The sequence below is a fragment of the Cannabis sativa genome, chromosome 1 (genome assembly GCF_029168945.1).
Source record: "Cannabis sativa cultivar Pink pepper isolate KNU-18-1 chromosome 1, ASM2916894v1, whole genome shotgun sequence".
Lineage (NCBI taxonomy): Eukaryota > Viridiplantae > Streptophyta > Magnoliopsida > Rosales > Cannabaceae > Cannabis > Cannabis sativa.
This window is the reverse complement of record NC_083601.1, coordinates 46819741-46838329: the sequence shown is the minus strand read 5'-3', so window position 1 is coordinate 46838329 and position 18589 is coordinate 46819741. Positions and strand designations below refer to the sequence as shown.

At 35.6% G+C, this 18589-nt stretch overlaps 5 protein-coding genes across 6 annotated transcripts; 3 read left to right on the top strand and 2 right to left on the bottom strand.

Annotated features, from left to right (window-relative positions):
* Positions 1-30: 30 nt before the first annotated feature.
* On the bottom strand, positions 31-3435 carry LOC115707868 (signal recognition particle subunit SRP54 2). The gene is made up of 9 exons (XM_030635955.2): positions 2927-3435; positions 2622-2721; positions 2092-2245; positions 1621-1771; positions 1358-1506; positions 1156-1256; positions 902-1059; positions 705-819; positions 31-608 (listed from the first exon to the last, which is right to left on the bottom strand). The coding sequence occupies exons 1-9, from the start codon at positions 3155-3157 to the stop codon at positions 277-279; spliced, it is 1491 nt and encodes a 496-aa protein (XP_030491815.1). The 5' UTR covers positions 3158-3435; the 3' UTR covers positions 31-276.
* Positions 3436-5694: 2259 nt separating this feature from the next.
* Positions 5695-6499, top strand: LOC115707867 (uncharacterized). The gene is made up of 2 exons (XM_030635954.2): positions 5695-5988; positions 6121-6499. The coding sequence occupies exons 1-2, from the start codon at positions 5791-5793 to the stop codon at positions 6313-6315; spliced, it is 393 nt and encodes a 130-aa protein (XP_030491814.2). The 5' UTR covers positions 5695-5790; the 3' UTR covers positions 6316-6499.
* Positions 6376-11101, bottom strand: LOC115707866 (uncharacterized). 2 transcript variants are annotated; one of them, XM_030635951.2, is made up of 11 exons: positions 10589-11101; positions 9688-9756; positions 9426-9518; positions 8947-9068; positions 8442-8637; positions 8049-8224; positions 7590-7719; positions 7303-7463; positions 6926-7020; positions 6757-6853; positions 6376-6656 (listed from the first exon to the last, which is right to left on the bottom strand). In XM_030635951.2, exons 1-11 carry the CDS (start codon positions 10895-10897, stop codon positions 6611-6613), a joined length of 1494 nt encoding a protein of 497 aa, XP_030491811.2. In that variant the 5' UTR covers positions 10898-11101; the 3' UTR covers positions 6376-6610. The 2 variants fall into 2 exon arrangements, with proteins under 2 accessions (XP_030491811.2, XP_030491813.2); XM_030635953.2 differs by having other exon boundaries at positions 6638-6656; positions 6757-6848; positions 10589-11088.
* Positions 11102-12872: 1771 nt separating this feature from the next.
* Positions 12873-13815, top strand: LOC133034821 (uncharacterized). Its single transcript, XM_061110236.1, has 2 exons — positions 12873-13366; positions 13434-13815. The coding sequence occupies exons 1-2, from the start codon at positions 12873-12875 to the stop codon at positions 13813-13815; spliced, it is 876 nt and encodes a 291-aa protein (XP_060966219.1).
* A 1581-nt stretch (positions 13816-15396) lies between these two features.
* LOC133034817 (uncharacterized) lies at positions 15397-16834 on the top strand. Its single transcript, XM_061110232.1, has 4 exons — positions 15397-15926; positions 16014-16257; positions 16343-16505; positions 16593-16834. The coding sequence occupies exons 1-4, from the start codon at positions 15397-15399 to the stop codon at positions 16832-16834; spliced, it is 1179 nt and encodes a 392-aa protein (XP_060966215.1).
* Positions 16835-18589: the final 1755 nt, after the last annotated feature.

The following is an 18589-nucleotide window of genomic DNA, read 5'->3' as shown; positions in this document are numbered from 1 at the left end:
GTGTAATAAAACACTCTCAACAAACAAATAAAACACAACAGAAGTATAAAATTGAAAGGGTTAAATGCAAATTCTCTAATTATTTGCTCCAAAAAAGAAGAAAAAATTAATACCCTTGTAAATTTTTAGGCTAATTACGTACAAAAAAGAAAACTTTAAAGGGTTTGATGCTTGTCTTTCACATCACCACAAAATGGCTGAGTAATGAAAAGAATGTAAGCATGCAGCCGTGTAGTTGGTAGTATGAGTTTAGTAAATAGAGCTTTACATCTTTTACTACTCCCCTCCTCCTCCTCCGAACATCCCCATCATGTCTTTGTTACCGCCCATTTGCTTCATTAAGCTCTGCAACCCACCCATGCCGCCGATCTGCTTCAGCATCTGAGGTGGGAGTACCTTGCTCATGTGCTGTGCATTCATATTCCTGGATAGAGCACTCATTTCACCCTTCTTAGGAATCTTAAGCCCCTTCATTTTGCTCCATACCTTTGCAAGGCGTTTGTACTCTTCCATCATCTCCATTACTTCTCTAACGGGGCGACCAGAGCCTCTAGCTATCCGCATCATTCGGGACTCATTCATAAGCTTAGGGTTTGTACTATCCAACTCTGCAACATAATATTACCAGTAAGGTATCAGACTCAGAACAATGAATTTGATAATATATAGATTGAAGAATTATTTTCCAATTACTGTTAACTTGCCTTCGTTGGTCATTGAATCCATCATTGTCATGTACCGCTTAATTTTTGCCTGGCTCTCCTTTTCCCGTCCTTTTGGCATTAATTCGGAACTAAACCCTGGAAGCATTGAGAAGACCTGCATGAACCAGCCTCTCCAGATTAAAATCAAATCTAAATATCATGTGAAGGATTTCAGGCAGATAAAGTCATGTTGTGACCTGGCCAATTGGACCCATTTTCATTAAGTTCTGGAACTGCTCATACATAATCCTCAATGTGAAATTTCCTTCTGAAAGTTTTTGTAGGAGCTCGGGCTGCTGATCCATTGGTACTACTTCATGAATCTTGTCCATAAATCCAGACCAGTCTCCCATTCCTGGCCATAGAAGTTATTTTAATATCTATAAGTTATCTTATTTAAAATATAAGTTCAGTTCAAAAAAGAAAGAAAAGGGGGGAATGAGGAGCACACCTAAGAGTCGGCTGACAAATGGTTTGACATCAAAAACTTCAAACTCATCCATATGTTCTCCGGTTCCAATAAATATAACAGGACTCTTTGTTGCAGCAACACTGCAAATATGCAAAACCAAAGTAAATTGTCGAAGTTAACAAAGAGCCGGGCTGTAAACAAAAATTGAATGAAAAGAATGAGACATTGCAATGGAACTTACGCACTAAGAGCACCACCTCCCTTTGCATGGCCATCCATTTTGGTGACAATTACAGCTCCAACTGAAACACTTTGTCTAAACGCTTGAGCTTGATCAAAAGCTGCCTGACCAATACTGCTGTCCATAACAAATACAACAAGGTCTGGGTTCTGTAGCATTAAAGGAAACATAATAAAAATAAATATATTTATTAGAACTTTTTTTTTTCCCAGTTATTGAAATCTGAAAAAAAGAGGAATGAATTTCCAAAAAAAAAAACTTACTGTAGCTTCAGAAACTTGGCGCATTTCTTCAAAAAGAGCAGCTTCTTGCTTGTGACGTCCACTAGTATCAACAATTATAAGATCACAGTTTTCTTTCTTAAATCTTTCCACACCTTCAACTGCAATTTTTACAGGGTCTGACTCCATATAGCTGTATCAAAAGAAAGAAAGAAAAAACCATAATTACTTATAATGCTGAAGACCTCACTACAGAAGTAAGCCCTTTGTCTGAAGTGCTAAATAGAAAAGCAAAGGAAAACAACCAAGGAGGAGGAGGAAGTGTTTTTTGTCAATTTAAGGGCTCAAGCTAAGACATGATTTATTTACAGCAGTATCAAATTTGAAAGGGAACAAAAATTAGAAGAAAAAGTGTACATTTTTTAATATTAAGGCTCAAGCCAAAATAATAATAATAATAATAAAGTCAGTATAAAATGTATATACTCACAAGTCACAATAAACGAAAATTACCTTCCATAAAATGGAATCTTAGCTTTAGTAGCATTCTGCTTCAGCTGATCAAAAGCACCAGCTCGGAAAGTATCAGCACACACCAGAGCAGGCTTCCAACCTTTTTTCTGGTGGTAGTATGCATACTTTGTACATGTGGTAGTTTTTCCAGACCCTGATTTTATTTTTTGATAAAAGAAATTTAAATAACGAGCAATGTAACAAAGCATAATACTATTTGTTAGACTGTCTTTTTTGCGGGGTAAGATTAATATATAACTTCAATTGCAAGATTGTGAAATTTGTCAAACTAACAATGTAAAATAACCTCACTTAACTTATTCTACGTGACCAATGGTTGCATAGTGTAAATCTATGATCTTTTATGGTCGCAAAGTGTAATTCATCTTCGTTCTATGACCATGCTAATAATTTTTTTTGTGAAGTTAATTTGCTAATAAAAAAATTTCATTTACAAAACACTCATATTGCTGAAATTGTTCATCATACAATCAGTCAGCATAAAAAAAGTAATGGATTATGAAACATACCTTGCAAACCAACGAACATTACAATGCTCGGTTTTCCTTTTTTAAGAGTGAAAGAAGGTTTTCCAGGATCCAACATTTTGCACAATTCATTAAATATAGCCTACAACAAAACTTTCATTAATGCACAAAAATCACAATGGGATTTCATACTAGATGTAAAGAGACCCTGAAGAATTATAATTAAAAATCAAAAGTTCAAAAAAGAAAAAAAACCATTGAAAGATTACTTGTTTTCATTTCCAATAAAAGTTCAAGCAAACCGAAATTGAGATTATATAATCAGAAATAGTAAAATAAAAACATACTTGCTGGATAATTTTGCGCTTGTTGTGACCAGCAGCGAGGTCATCCAAATTGACAATCTTCTTGATATTGCTTTGCATATCACGGACGAGCTTGAATTGAACATCGGACTGTAGCAGAGCGCGACTGATCTCATTGAGACATTCATTGAGGACCTTCTCATCGATCACAGTGGCATTGCTCATCTGCTGAAGAGCGCGGGATATGCTCCCGCCTAACTGTGCTAAAACCATCTTGGGTAATCGGATTCGGAGAAGACGAAGAAAATATGGGTAGAGGTTTTCCTGGAGATTGAATTACAAATCTTTCTTCGATTTAGAAATTAGGGTTCGGGATAGGGTTTGGGAAAAGGGGGGAAATTGAGAGAATCTGAGATTGGAGATGAAGAAATCGTCTTTCTTTATTTACTCATCAAATCATCATCATCATCGTTATGCTCATGAATGAATTCAAGTCCTTTCAGGTCTTCCTATGAATATGATGCTATCTATTATTTATTTATTTATATATGTATATATATTTTGAGAAAAATATATATTTTTTTATTAAACCATCTTAACGATTATTACACTTTCATAATTTATAAAACTAAAATCTTCTAAATTATTAAACTCTTAATAAATTAAGGTGTTATTTATTTTTGGCTAATTAGTAATTTTTCCTTCCCGAACTTTAACATGTACTAAATCATGTCCCTTGAACTTTTTTAGCCGTTAAAAATTCTCCCTGAACTATCAAGATTGTTAAATTTAAGGACTTTTATCTAATTTTAGTAAAAAAAATTCTAATGGATGAAAGTTCAGGGGTCATGATTTAACACATATAAAAGTTTGAGGGGCATGATTTGGTAGATATCAAAGTCTGAGGAGCATGATTTAGTACCTGATACAATAAAATTGAATGAAATTAGACAAAAGTCCTTAAATTTAACAATCTCAATAGTTCAGGGGGAATTTTTAACAGCCAAAAAAGTTTAGGGGCATGATTTGGTATATGTCAAAATTCGAGGGAAAAAATTGCTAATTAGCCTTTATTTTTTATAATTAACTCATAATACGTACTGCTTATGTATTATGGTAGTCTAAAGTACAAATAAAACTATAATTTAGAGAGTTTAACCACAAAAAGATTATTTTTGAATAAGTAAATTGTATATTTTTTTTAATGCAAATTATGTAACATTTCAGTTATAACTTCGATTTATAAGTTTAAAACGTTTTAATATTTTTTTTTTATATAGAATTAAAGATAATTAGAGAAATTCAATTAATGAGTAATTTTATTTGTAAATTGTTCTAACAAAATGTAAAGAAACATTACAAAAATTATTGAAAAGACTTCCATAGTCATGAACAAATAAATCAAATTCTGAAGGCATATGCAAATTATTCTCAATAGCTTAAACATAAACTAAACTATCAATTTTCAGCATAACCCGATCCCATTGATGTCTATTTATTTAACTTAATGTCTCTTTAATACTAATGATATTAGCTATTTTTGCATCTTTCCTATGGTGAAAGCTTTCAGGACTTGGCCACCATTATCACATGCTAAGCAACCCATTCTAAACCAACCATCATGAAAGAACTCTACAATGTGTTTGACTTGGGGTAATTTTAGGATGGGTGACCTCCTCGGAAGTTTTCCCAAGAAGTGTGCGAGTGAGGACAAAGCACATTGGAAGCACTCGTATTGGTCTGTAGGGTCAGTCGTCATTCCATGAAGCAGCCAGAGTGACGTACTCGTGTATGCCATCATTCTGTGGGTGTAAGAGCCCAATGGAAGCTTGAAGTGTAGACGTTACAATATATCATATAATTTATATGACTATTTAAAAAAATATAAGTTCAAACTAATATGTTTTTTATGATAGTTGATTTAAACTTTGAATTCAATCTATATATATATTTTCATTATTACAATTAATTAAAATATAACAATTGAATGTAAAAATAAAAAAAATTAAAAAAAAAATATTAACGGTCGGTTTGGACAGGTTAACCCGATCAAACTGACTAATTTCATTGGGCGGATTATTATTTCTTTTTTCTTAATTGGACGGGTTGCACTTAAATTTTTGTAACCCGATCTTTACATTAAGTTGAATAAAATGTAAACCGACCAAATAGACCGACGTACACCCCTAGCATGCACTACCAAAAGATCACAATTTTTTCCAACGTCATATTCTTTGACATTCTCAGTATGGACGTGGCTGCACACGACACCTAGCATTCTCAAACGGTCTATGCTTGTACTCACTTGGTGAATTGGGCCTCACTCAATTGGCCCAAAGTCATTAACTGTTGTATCTTACCCTGTCAAATGGCCTAGTTGATACCAAAAAATCCTACTGGGTCGGGGTATGCTCATACTCGATTCTGTCCTATAAATAGAACATTACCCTTTTATGCAAAATGTTGAAAATTAAATTCTTGACTCTTGAGAAAAGAACTGAGAATTAAAGTTCTTCAATTAGGGTAAAAAATATTTGTAGCTCAATAACATTGATTCGTAGATTAGAATTTATTAACACTCGAACCACGTAAAAAAATTTAATCTCTTCTTCTTTAATTTAAAATCATAGAAAATTATGATATTAAAAATTTAATATAAAAAAATTGAAACTTTGTAGGTAAATACTAGTACATTATTTTTAATTAAACTTTATAGACCAATTTTGTGTTAAAATTTTAGCCAAAAAAATTTGTAATAATAAATTAAAATATATATTAGTTTTTTCTAGATGAAAAAAAAAGATGGTTTCGAATTCCAAAGTTTTAAAGGCAGAGAAGAGAAAGAAGTCAACTTTGGACAAGCCAAGCCAAGCCAACAACAACAAAGAGATAATAAAAGAGAAAGAATGGCATTGTCAGTAGCAGCATCAGCCACCGCTTCAGTCACGGCCTCCAAACTCTATGGCTCCACCTCCCACTACTCTCGGCGGCTAAGCCCACCAAACAAAGCCATGGCTTCCACCACCACCATAACCAAAGCCTCTTTCTTCGTCACAGCTCTAAAACAAGACAAAGATACCAATGACAGAGCTTTTACCTCGAAGGTCTCTCTCTCTCTCTCTCTCTCTCTCTCTCTCTCTCTCTGTCTCTCTGTCTCTCTCTCTCTTCTGTAACAAGCTTTTTTAAGAAAACCCAGATGAGATAAGATGAGATAATGATAATGGTTTGTTTTACAGGTGCAGGATTTGGCTTATTTGGGGAAATTGGCAACTGGGTCTATCGTAGGTGCTGGTGTAATCAAGTATGGAAGCATAGTTTTCCCAGAAATAACCAAACCCAATCTCACCCAAGCTCTTTTCATCATACTTTCTCCTGTTATTATAGCTGTTTTGCTTCTAATCAATCAAAGTCGCAAAGACAAACCAAGCTAGAAACTTTTTCTCTTTAATGAGCTCATTCTGTAATGTGTATTGGAGTAAGAAAACACTATGTTTCTATTCAAAATTTGAATGCATATATATCAAATTATCAAATGATGGCTATTTAGTATAGTTCGCTTGTTGGGTTTCTAAGATTTACAAGTTACAAAGACAAATATAAATATAAAAAAAAATATCTGCCACTGCAGTCCTCAGAGTCCCCTTAATTGAGACCAGAAAAAGATCAGCATCCTTTAAGGTTGGGAGAGCCGTTGTCTGTTTGAATTCACTGAATTAAGACCCCACTCTAGAGGTTGTCTTTCAGCCATTTTAGAGCTCCATTTGCAACAGAGCTGCCAAATAAGAAATCCAAGGGATATGAGACTATGTATAGATTTTTTTTTTATGGGGGTACAAATATGAAGGTAATTGTGAAAGGAGAGAACTTATTACCCGGCAAAATCCTTTAGTTTCTGCAAAATGTCATCCTGATCTCCTGATTCTTCTTTTTTCTCTTCGCTGCTCTCGGCTTGACTTTCTGTACTCTTAGCTACAGAAACAAGACATAATATAAAATCCACAAAAACCCCAAGTACAGAATTACCACAATCATGTTACTTACTACTAGCTGGCCGAGGTTGAGGGCGAGTTCTTGGTCGGCTGGTGTTGGTATTTTTCAGTAAAGCTAGTTCTTCAAGCAATTCACGCTCCTTGGAACTGTAAATACAGGAAAGCAAATATTAAAGAGAAATATCCTTGGAACTGTAAATCAACTCTTCCATCTTCACTTGTGTGATATCATTTTCCAAAATTTATTTCTCTTTTGAGTGAATTTCTAGCTATAACCTCTGGTAGTTGTCTTCAAGACAATAACCCAGTTCAAGTATTGCAAGGTTAAAATATACACCCTTTCAACTTCATCACATTCACTCTAAACCTTGAGCAGAAGAATTAAAAGAGAATCCATAACAAGAGAGAAAAGGAAAGCTTATGATATACCTAATACGATTTGGAATGGAGACCTTAATTGTAAACAGATGATCACCACGTATTGATGGTCTGTTTAATTTTGGTGCACCTTTCTTTGACAAAACGAGAGTATCCCCGGGTTGGGTACCTGGTGGAATTTGAAGTTCAGTCATTCCTTCAACCGTCTTTACCTGATAAAACGCCATAAAACCGTCAACAGGTTGCACACAAAGAACCAATGACACATAACACTTAGCATTGCTACCTGTTTCTTCTACTTGTATAAAATGGCCTAGAATAAAAATACAATACCATACCTTAACAACAGTCCCCAAGATGGCATCAAGATAACTGATGGATATTGTCGAATTGAGGTTTATCCCATCTCTTTGAATTCCTGCAATCTCTGCCACATCAAGATATACAAAAAGATCTCCAGGAGGGCCCCTGATGTAACAACAAAGTTAAAATTTTAGCTTCTGAACCATGTAACAAAGTGACATCATTTGTATCATAAAGTGCACAACCTATTGATGTTAAGTAGTTCAGAAATCCTATAAGAGGAGAAAATTTATGTTTTCTTCTGGATAATAGGATCTTAGAGAGATAAGAGGAGAGATGATACTTCAGAGGCCAAATTTAGAATCAATATCATGAGTAAGAAATTGTCATCTATATTGATTATTAAACCAGTGGACACTCAACACAAGGAAAAGTGGACATTTCTTCTTTGATCTTCCACATAACATTTATTATTAGAAAAGTTAACTTCATACCCTTTTGGTCCAACATCACCCTCTCCAGCAACTCTCAGAATACTGCCCGTACTAACACCAGGTGGAATTTTAACTTTAATGTTTTTCTTCTCTCGAATGCGTCCTTCGCCTGAACATTTTCGACAGTATTCCGAAATGACTTCACCATCTCCACTACAAGTTGGACATACAGAAACCTATATAGTTTGCAGGAGGGGAAAAAAGCTAAGATTGTTAAATTAATGGTAAAATTGGATGTGACTGAGCAAGTATCAACAAATAAAATAGCAATCCATCCAACCAGGTGGGCTCCAAAATTACACTACACTACAAAATTATTCAGCACAGGTCAACTAAACTCGATATCGTGCAGAAACATGTCCAGATATATGGAAAAACATAGTGACGCATTACCTGGGAAAACATTCCAAAAGGTGTTTGCTCAGTTCTCATAACTTGACCCCTCCCACCACAAGTCGAACATATCCTATTTTTGGAGCCTAATTTTGCTCCAGTTCCAGTGCAAGCTGCACATGTTTCCAGATGAGAAAGTTCAAATTCTTTCTCTGCTCCAAATATAGCCTCCGAAAATTCTAAAGTGATATCATATCTGCACATATATTTGAATAAAGTGAATATAGTTTGATACACAAGGGTGATTAAATTCATGTAAGAATGAGAGAGACAATTGACGACACTAATCTTTTTCAATTGTATTAATCATGACCTATTCTTTCACACGTACGAGTTGCTATTAGTATAACAATCCAAACCAACATTCTCACAATAGTAGAAGATACTAACAGATGAAACTTAAAATTAATTTCTCATGACTATTCATACAAAATAAATGTTATTATTCCCTTCATTACACAAGTAGTAGTAAGAAGAACCAATTTGTATTTTAAAGAGTACTCACCGTATATCTTGACCCTTAGTAACAGTACTACGACGGCGTGTTCCAAATCCACCTTGGTCCATACCAGAGAATCCACCCATACTCGGTCCAAAAAATGTCTCGAATAAATCAAATGGATTAGTCTGACCAACATGTGAGAAAAAGAAAACAGAATAAGCTTAGTTGTAGGATTCTATACTCAAGCTAATCATGAGGGTGACTACACAGTTCAATAGTTGCTGGTACACCTATTGTTTCAGTCTTTAACATAAAAGAAATTAAAAAAAGTTATACTCACTTAAGTAAGAAAGAGCTTTCAATGAAAGAAATATGTAATTGAACCACCAAAACTAAGAAGAAAGTTTCAATTCTTCCCATTAGGTGCACAATTAGAGTGAGTAAGATTTGCTCAAAGATATATGTCTACTAACTGTCACTAGTCTGATACAAGGCTACTAAATAACATGCCCATATGTCCATCCAACAAGAACATGAAATACCGTATAAGCACTTGATCCTCCTCCTACTGTGCTCTTAACCCCAGCTTCTCCATATTGATCATACAAAGCTCGCTTTTTATCATCTGATAGCACCTGATAGCGTTGTACTTCAGAATTCAAAAGACAATATCATAAATGTGAAAAGAAAAGAAAAATGTGGGAGGAGGTGAAGTGAGTAGATACCAATGCCATTAATCTCTTTGATACAAAGATATTCCTTTTATAGAAAAAACAAAACAAACCAAAAAGTGAGATTGCACACCTCATATGCAGTACTGATTTCTTTAAACTTCTCAGTTGCTCCAGGTTGCTTGTTGACATCAGGATGGTACTTAAAAAATAAAGAGAACGAGTGGAAGATCAGATTGACATTATGTATTCTTCATATACTATTAGTTATTAAAGCACATAATAGAAGTGAACTGGAATTCCTAATGTAAGGTTCCATTTGGTACAGTATTAGATTGTAAAGTATTAAATTGCGTTGTACATCACATTTTTGTATAATATTATGTTAAATTTTGATTTATATCAAAATCATTATAGTTTATATACCAAACATATTACTATGATATATAAGACAATTCAATATAATACTACCAAAGGGACCTTAAGTGTATTGTGTATTATCTAAAATGAAATCATAAAAGATACACAAGGTGTTGAATGAACTTCACCTATATGAATTGATTAGGGGGTCAATATATAAACTTTTGAAAGGTTAATGAAACTTAAATGGCAATTACCTAAGTTACATTTCATTACTAGACAAATAAATAGATTACTGATCTTAAAGATTACTAACTTCAATAAGGAGGAAAACACTTTAAGATATAAAAAAGGTATGACAAAAAAATGAAATCCCAATCAAACACACCCTACGAAATGCGCCATTCAACATGTAAAAAGCGAGCCAAAATTCATATAATAAAGTTGTATGCAATCTATTACAGATCATAAAAGTTATGTTCTTTTTTACTGCAACAATCAAATTCAACAATAAAATTTGATTGTTATCCACTGATTTACTTGGTTATAAAGAAAGAAAACGACACTAAATTAAAAGAACCCATGGCAAAAAAAACAAAAAAGATATTGGATAAATGTTGTTGATAATTTATTAATTTCTAAAATGTAAAAAACACCCAAATGAACATCAGTACCTGTCGAGCTAACTTTCGATAAGCAGCCTTAATTTCCTTACCGGAGGCAGATTTGGGAACACCGAGAGTGGCATAATAGTCCCCAGAAGCAGTAATCACGGACCCAAATCCGCGTTTACCACAGACCCTTCTCGTATAAAGCTTCGAATGAAGGGAAATTAAGCTTTTGTGGGACAAGAACGAAGATGAGGAAGAAGAAGAAGAAGAAGAGAGAGAAGTTGTTGATGAAATAACAAGGTGGGGACGGTCGGAGACAAAGGTGAGTGAAGAAGAAGGAAGGAGTGAGAAAGAGACGGCGGCAGCGGCCATTGAAGCGCCTGGGAATGCCGCTGGTCTCAAAGTGTTGGACAAAAGTTGTAAGAGAGTGAGAAGAAGAAAGAGTTGTTGAAAGGTTTCATTTCATATTAGATTGAGCTTTGGGCTTTGGGGAAAGAGAAGAAGAGAAGAGAAAAAGGTTATTGGCCTTTTACGGATTGGAAGAAAAGAAGAGAAAGATGTATGTGTTGTTGTGTGGTGCGACTTTATACAACACGTAACTTTTTCTTTTCATTTTAATTCAATTTTACTTTTTGCCTAATTTGTAATAACTTCACCTAATAAAAAAAAAAATAAATAAGAGACTACACAAAACAAAAAATCTTCTATTTTTTTTTTTTTTGAGTGTAGCTTAATGGTATTTCACAATCATTTAATAGTTTAATAGCTTCAAGGTCTTAGGTTCGAACCCATGACCTTTCCATTTTCCCCATCCTTCCTTCACCACTAAGCTAATCTTAGTGGCTTAAAAAAAAATATCTTCTATTCAAACAAGTTCACCATCCACATTAAATGTACATGCATAGCTAATCTATTGAATAGATAAATTAAAAACACATAAAAAATAAGTTAATTAGTAATTTTTCTCCTGAACTTTAACATGTAGTAAATTATGTCCCTTAAACTTTTTTAGCCGTTAAAAATTCTCCCGAGCTATTGAGATTGTTAAATTTAAGGAGTTTTGTCTAATTTCATTCAATTTTACAATTTCAGGGATTGTTTATGTACTAAATCATGTTTCTCAGACTTTGATATCTACCAAATCATGTCCCTCAAACTTTGATATATACTAAATCATGCCCATTGAACTTTCATCCATGTTAGAATTTTTTTACTAAAATTAGACAAAAGTACTTAAATTTAACAATCTCAATAGTTCGGAAAGAATTTTTAACGGTTAAAAAAGTTCAGGGGGCACGATTTAGTACATGTCAAAGTTCAGAAAGAAAAATTACTAATTAGCCAAAAAAAAATAATAATATTCATGCCATCAAATATTAACTGTTGGTTCCATAAAAAATTACTATTCGTGACATAAAAACTATTACTATTATGCTACTAGAATTATTATACCAAACAGTCTCTAATAGTAAGGGAATTATTCTTTAGTTTATTTAATTTATTAAATTTTAAAAATAAAGAACTTAATTAAATAAGGAAGAAAAAAAAAGAGAACTTATCCTACCAATTTTTTAAGAAATGCTATTAAGGGAATGAATTTTATTTATTTTTATTTTATTTTTTAATATTAAATTAAAATGACAGTTTTATCATTTAAAATATGTCATATATTCTAGTTTAACTCAAAAAAGTAATTTAGTTAATTTAAACATTTTAATTACGTTTCTACAAGATAAATCTCTATCATTCTATTTCCAAACAATTTTAGTAAACAACATATTATAAATATTAATTGCAATTATTCTTTATTTATTTTGTTATACTAATTTTTTTTAAAAAAATTCTAAATATTATGGTGATTTTTTTTATTTAAAGAATTTTATGACTTTGATGTAGGGGTGTGCATAAATTGATCCAATCCAATGAGAACCGACCGATCCAATTACAACCGACCGCCAAACATTGGATATCCAATTGTGATCGGATCGGATTGGATGTTATTTTTAAATATCCAATTGGATCGGATCGGATGGTGGATGAGGTGTCTAAAAATCCAATACATCCAACATCCAATCGAACTAATTAGTATTTTCATTTAGTTTGGATGAGTAATTAGATTTTATATTGTTATACGTCAAATTTATATGTATATATGAAAATTAGCATTAAAGTTTTACTCTTTTCTTCTTGGATTGGATGGATCCAGTCTGATCCAATACATACTGGATCTAAAATACTGGATGGATCCAATCCGATCCAAAAAATACTAGGTTTAAAATATTGGATAAACCCAAATTAAATAAATAAATATAAATTCCTTACGAACAGAACCTTCGATTTCGATGCTATGCGCCATACGTTGGCCTCTCTTTGGCAGCCTGGTAAGGGAGTTTATATTAAAGAGTTAGACACTAATAGATATCTCTTTCAATTCTACCATGAAATTGATGTTCAAACCGTTATTGATGGGAGTCCATGGACGTTCAACCGAATGCCGCTTGTGTTTCATCGACTGAAAAGAGGAGAGGACCCTAGGGTGGTTTCGCTGCATGAGATTGATATGTGGGTTCAGCTTCATGATCTAAAATATGGGTTTATGTCGGAATGGGTGGTTAAACATGCTGGGAATTACATAGGAACTTTTATCAAATCGGATGCGAAAAATTTTATTGGTGTTTGGCGTGACTATCTGAGGGTGCGGGTTACTGTTGACATCAACAAACCTTTGAAGAGACGTATGAAGTTGATCAAACAAGATGGCTCTTGGCTTTGGACTACATTTAAGTACGAACATGTTCCTACATTCTGCTTTGTATGTGGTTTCATTGGCCATTCGGAAAGGTTTGTCATTAGGAGATTCTCTCCTCAGTTCGACCCAAATGTCAAACCTTATGGTGAATGGATGAAGGCTGTTACAAGGAAGAAGAACTACCTTATCGGAGCACAATGGCTACGTTCAGGGCGTGAGGAGGAGGACGGTGGCCTCTGCAGGTGGTGGACGATCGCCAAGCATGGCTGGGGTGCAAGAATCTTTTGACCCTACAATCGTGCGATCTGATGGAACTAATTTTGGAAGTAATGGGGGAGCTAATTCTGGAAGTAATGGGGGAGCAATTCGGGTAGTAAATCAAGGTGATAATTTAGGAAAGAATATTATGGCTAGTAATGAGGATCAAGGCAATAAAGATGATCATGATCATGTGGACATTCCTATTGAAGATCCTATCCTAATATTGGACAATAAAAGGAGGCGTACGGTTAAGGAAATTTTGAGGGAGGTCATGACGTGAAGATGATACTATGGGCGGCATGGAAGCATTGCATGGCAGCCCAAAAACGATTTACAGTGGGCCGTGGTGCACAGCTACCGCCATTATGAGTATACTAGCTTGGAATTGCCATGGGCTCGGGAACCCATGGGCTAGTCAATTCTTGAAGGATCTTGTTATCCAAAAGGGCCCAAAGTTATTTTTCTTTGTGAAACTTTGTCTAAGTCTCAAGGTTTGGAGAGGGTTCGTGTGGCTCGGGTTTTGAGGGAGTTTTTTCGATTGATGCTCGAGGAAAGAGTGGGGGAGTGGCTATGTTGTGGCGAGATAAAGTAGTGATGTTAAGTTATTAGGCTATGGGGGGAATTACATTGATGTTGAAATTCTAGAGAGCGATGGGAGAAAATGGAGACTTACGGGCCTTTATGGAGAACCAAATCGAAGTCTTAGGAGGAATACTTGGAATCAAATTCGGTCTCTCAAAGATAACTATTCTCTGCCTTGGTGTGTTATTGGGGACCTTAACAATGTTACGTCACTGATAAGAGGGGTGGTCTTCCATATCCCAATTGGCTTATCAAGGTTTTGGAAACATGTTAGAAGAGTGCGATTTAGTTGATATGGAGCTAGGTGGATATCCCTACACTTGGGAGAAGGGGCTGGGGTACAAGTGCTTGACGAGGTTCTGGATTGATAGGCTTTAGTCTCTCAAACTTGGCTTGATTCTTTTCCACTTGCGAAGTTGGTTAACCTTGAAGTATCAACGTCGGATCATTGCCCGATTCAACTTACATTGGATGTTGTTCAGAAGAAAGAGATTCACAAGCGGTTCAGATTTGAGAACTTATGGCTCCGTGAACCTGTTTACGCGGTTAATTCGAGACACTTGGGAAGCCTGGCTTCGCGGGTAGCTCCGTCATGGATAAAATCCATAGTTGTGGTGAGAACTTTGGTGTGGGGAAAAGACTATGTAGGCAACTTCAAAGCTCGCATTCGTGATTGTAAAAATGAGATTAAAAAATGGAAGAATGGTAGTGATGAAGTTTTCGGTCCAAAGGCGGATAAAAATGCAGAAAGTAGGCTGCAAGAAGTGTTGATTCAAGGAGATTTTTTTGGCGCCAACGATCGAAACAAGCTATGGCTTAAGGAGGGAGATCGAATTCTAAATACTTTCATGCTATGGCTACTTCAAGAAGGAGAAACAACTCGATTCACAAGCTGAAAAATGATAATGGCGTGTGGATTGATTGGGAGAACAATTTGGAAGGCCTTATGATTGATTACTTTAGAAATTTATTTTCTTCTACATTGCTGGCACCTTGGGAAGTCACGGATGCAATTCAACATGTTGTCACGGTGGAGCAAAACTCTTTATTATTGGAGCCGATTACAGATGAAGAAGTTCGCAGAGCCCTTTTTCAAATGCATCCTGATAAATCACCCGACTCCGACGGCATGACTCGGTTTTTTCCAAAAATGCCGGGATGTGGTGGGTGGTGATGTCATTTCGCAAGTACGCTTAGCCTTGGGTCGGTTCTTTTTCTCCTTTGCTTAATGAAACTAATATTGTTCTTATTCCAAAGAAGAAACAACCTCGAAACTATGATGGACCTCCGTCCTATCTCACTCGTAATGTGGTGTACAAAGTCATATCTAAAGTCCTTGCTAATGTCGAAGAATGTTTTACCTTGTGTTATTTCTGAGACTCAGAGTGCTTTTATCCAAGGAAGATTAATCTCAGATAATATCATGATTTCTTTTGAGATAATGCATTATCTTAAAAGGAAACGAATGGGTAAAAAAGGTAACATGGCTCTCAAATTAGATATGAGTAAAGCTTATGATAGGGTGGAGTGGGCTTTTCTTGAACTCATGATGCTTAAAATGGGGTTCTCTAGTCAAATTGTGGCATTGATTATGTTTTGCGTATCCTCTGTTACTTACAAGATTACTCATGGGGGTAAAGTTTTTGGGTCCATTGTTCCTAGTAGAGGGATTAGGCAGGGTGATCCACTCTCTCCCTACCTATTTTTGATCCGTGCAGTTTCTCTCCGTCTCGTTAACATGTTTGTGCGTAAACATTGGCTAACAGGGTGTCGTGTTGCTCGAAACGCTCCTGTTATTTCTCATATGCTGTTCGCAGATGATAGTTATATTTTTTGTACAAATTAGTGAGCGGGAGGTTGATAGTGTACTTCGGCTTCTAGATATTTATGAGCGAGCTTCGGTCGAAAAATCAACTTCAACAAGTCATCAGTCTTTTTTAGTAATAATGTGGCTTCTGTTGATCGGGATCATCTTTGTCAACTTCTTGGTATGGCCCCTGCTTCTGATCATAGTACTTATTTGGGTCTACCTTGTACTATGGGGAGAAGTAAAAATGCCATCTTGGGTTTTCTAAAAGAGAAGATGATTAAGAAAATTCAGAGTTGGGAAACTAAGTTTCTTTCTAAAGGCCGGAAAGAGGTTTTATCAAGTCCGTGGCTCAATCTCTTCCAAGTTACGCTATGAGTGTATTTCTTCTCACAAAAGAAATATGTTCTAGTCTCAGGGGTTAATGGCTAAATTTTGGTGGCAATCACAAGGGAAGGGTTCGGCTAAAGGAGTAAGTTGGCTTAGTTGGCGTAAGCTTTGTTGTCACAAAGATGTTGGTGGACTTGGTTTTCGGAATCTCAGGGACTATAATCTGGCCTTTCTTGGGAAACAAGGGTGGCGTTTGCTTACTAATGACAATTTTTAGTAGCAAGAGTTTATAAGGCGAGATATTTCCCAAAAGGTAATCTCTTAACTGGCCGAGTTAGGACCTAATCCCGGCTTTATTTGGCGTAGCATTTTGGAGGCAAAAGATATTGTTCAGGCGGGTGCTTTACGAGCCATCTCTGATGGAAAAACAACATCAATCTTGAAAGATCCATGGCTCCCAAATGTTGACAACAAATTCGTAACATCTTACCACCCAAGCTTCGAGGGTAGATCGGTTGATAGTACGCGTTTCAAATGTCTTCAAGAGAATGGGATACGACTTGATCCGAGACATGTTTAATCAACATGATCGCGATTTAATCCTCTCCATTCCTTTGAGTAACTCTCGTGGGAGTGATTGCCGGTATTGGGCTAAGGAAACCAAATGGAATTTATTCGATCCGAAGCGCCTACAAGCTTTTGCAAGCTATCAATGGAGATTGGCCGAGTTCGTGAGGTGAGGCTCATCGGAAACAACCGGGACCTTACATGTCCCCGCCAAGGTTCGGCATTTGATTTGGAGCATGCGCAGTCGTCTTCTTCCTACCAAATTGCAAACGCTCTCGAATAGACATGTTCCGCCGACCTCACTTGTCCCATGTGCAAACCGGAACCGAGACAGCCTTCTCATGTTCTTCTCGGTGCAATTTCGCACGTTCCTCGCCGGAACTTGGCCTCGGGCCGATGCCGCTTGGACCGGCAACGCCGACTTGTAATTTGGTTTTGTGATTTATCGTCCGCATTGCGAAGGCCGTTGTTGAGGAAGCCGGCTATGATCATCGGCGACTTTGGATGGCTCGTAATGATCTTTTATGGAATAACAAATCGACTCATCGCTTTGGAGGTAATTCGATCGCAAAAACTAATCTTGACAATTGGCAAAATGCTCAATCAAATGGTACCATACCTTTACTACATGTTAATTTTAGTAAGGGTATTTGAGCATTGGACAAAACCTATTTCAACAAAGTTCAAGATCAATGTCGATGGGGCTATCTTTGCGGTACCAACGGTTTGGCGAGTATGGGCTTTCTTCTTCGAGATTCCAATGGCAAGCTAATTGAAGCTTTTTCAAGTAGCAAATTTGGTGCGGTTTCTCCTGAGATTGCTGAGATTATGGGAGTCAAGGAGGCTTTGAGTTGGATCAAAACGAAAGCTTTAACGGAGGTGGAAATCGAAACTGACTCTCTAGTTGTTGTTCAAGCCATTAATAGTCAGATTCAAATGCCATCTCGCCGCTTCTTGTTCAGGATTGTCGGGTGCTACTTTCTGAATTACATAATGTTTTTCTTTCATTTGTAAAACGATCTGCAAATCGGGCTGCTCATTGCATTGCAAGACAGTCTTGTTTTACGTCAGACCGTATGTTTAATGAGGCTACCGCCTCATCTGATTTACTTTCTATTGTAAGAGAAGAGTGCTTTTCAAGTTAATAAAAATTCTCCACTTTCTCTCAAAAAAAAAAAAAAATAAATAAATAAATATATATGAAATACATCCAATGGATAGAACCGATCCAATCCAACATCCAATGGATGTTGGATCGATTGGATGATGAAATTAATTGGATCGGATCGGATGGTAAAATCTAACATCCAATATATGATTGGATCGGATCTGGATAGGCCTAAAAATATTGGATGTGATCCAATGAACACCCCTACTTTGATGAGTTCTTTATTTAGTATAAAGAGAGATTTTTTTTTTGACAAATGAAGAGTATTTTATTTTAACAACTACTGAACAAGAACAATACACACTGTACATGTTGTGTTTCAACTCCAACCTATCCAAGTATCAAGGAAATAATTCACATTGGAATAGTGCCATTCCACTCCATTGTATTTTTCTTTTTTCAAGGTTATAATTCTGCTTTATGTGGATATATTGACTAATATGCAAACGCCCAATTGATCATAATTACAAAATAATAATAATAATAATAATAATAAATCTTCTCTAATGTACCAAAATCTTCTACAATTTTGCAAAAACAGGCGTTGTAAGTAGCTCACTATAAATGACGATGGTGAAAATAAACATCATTGTCGCCAAA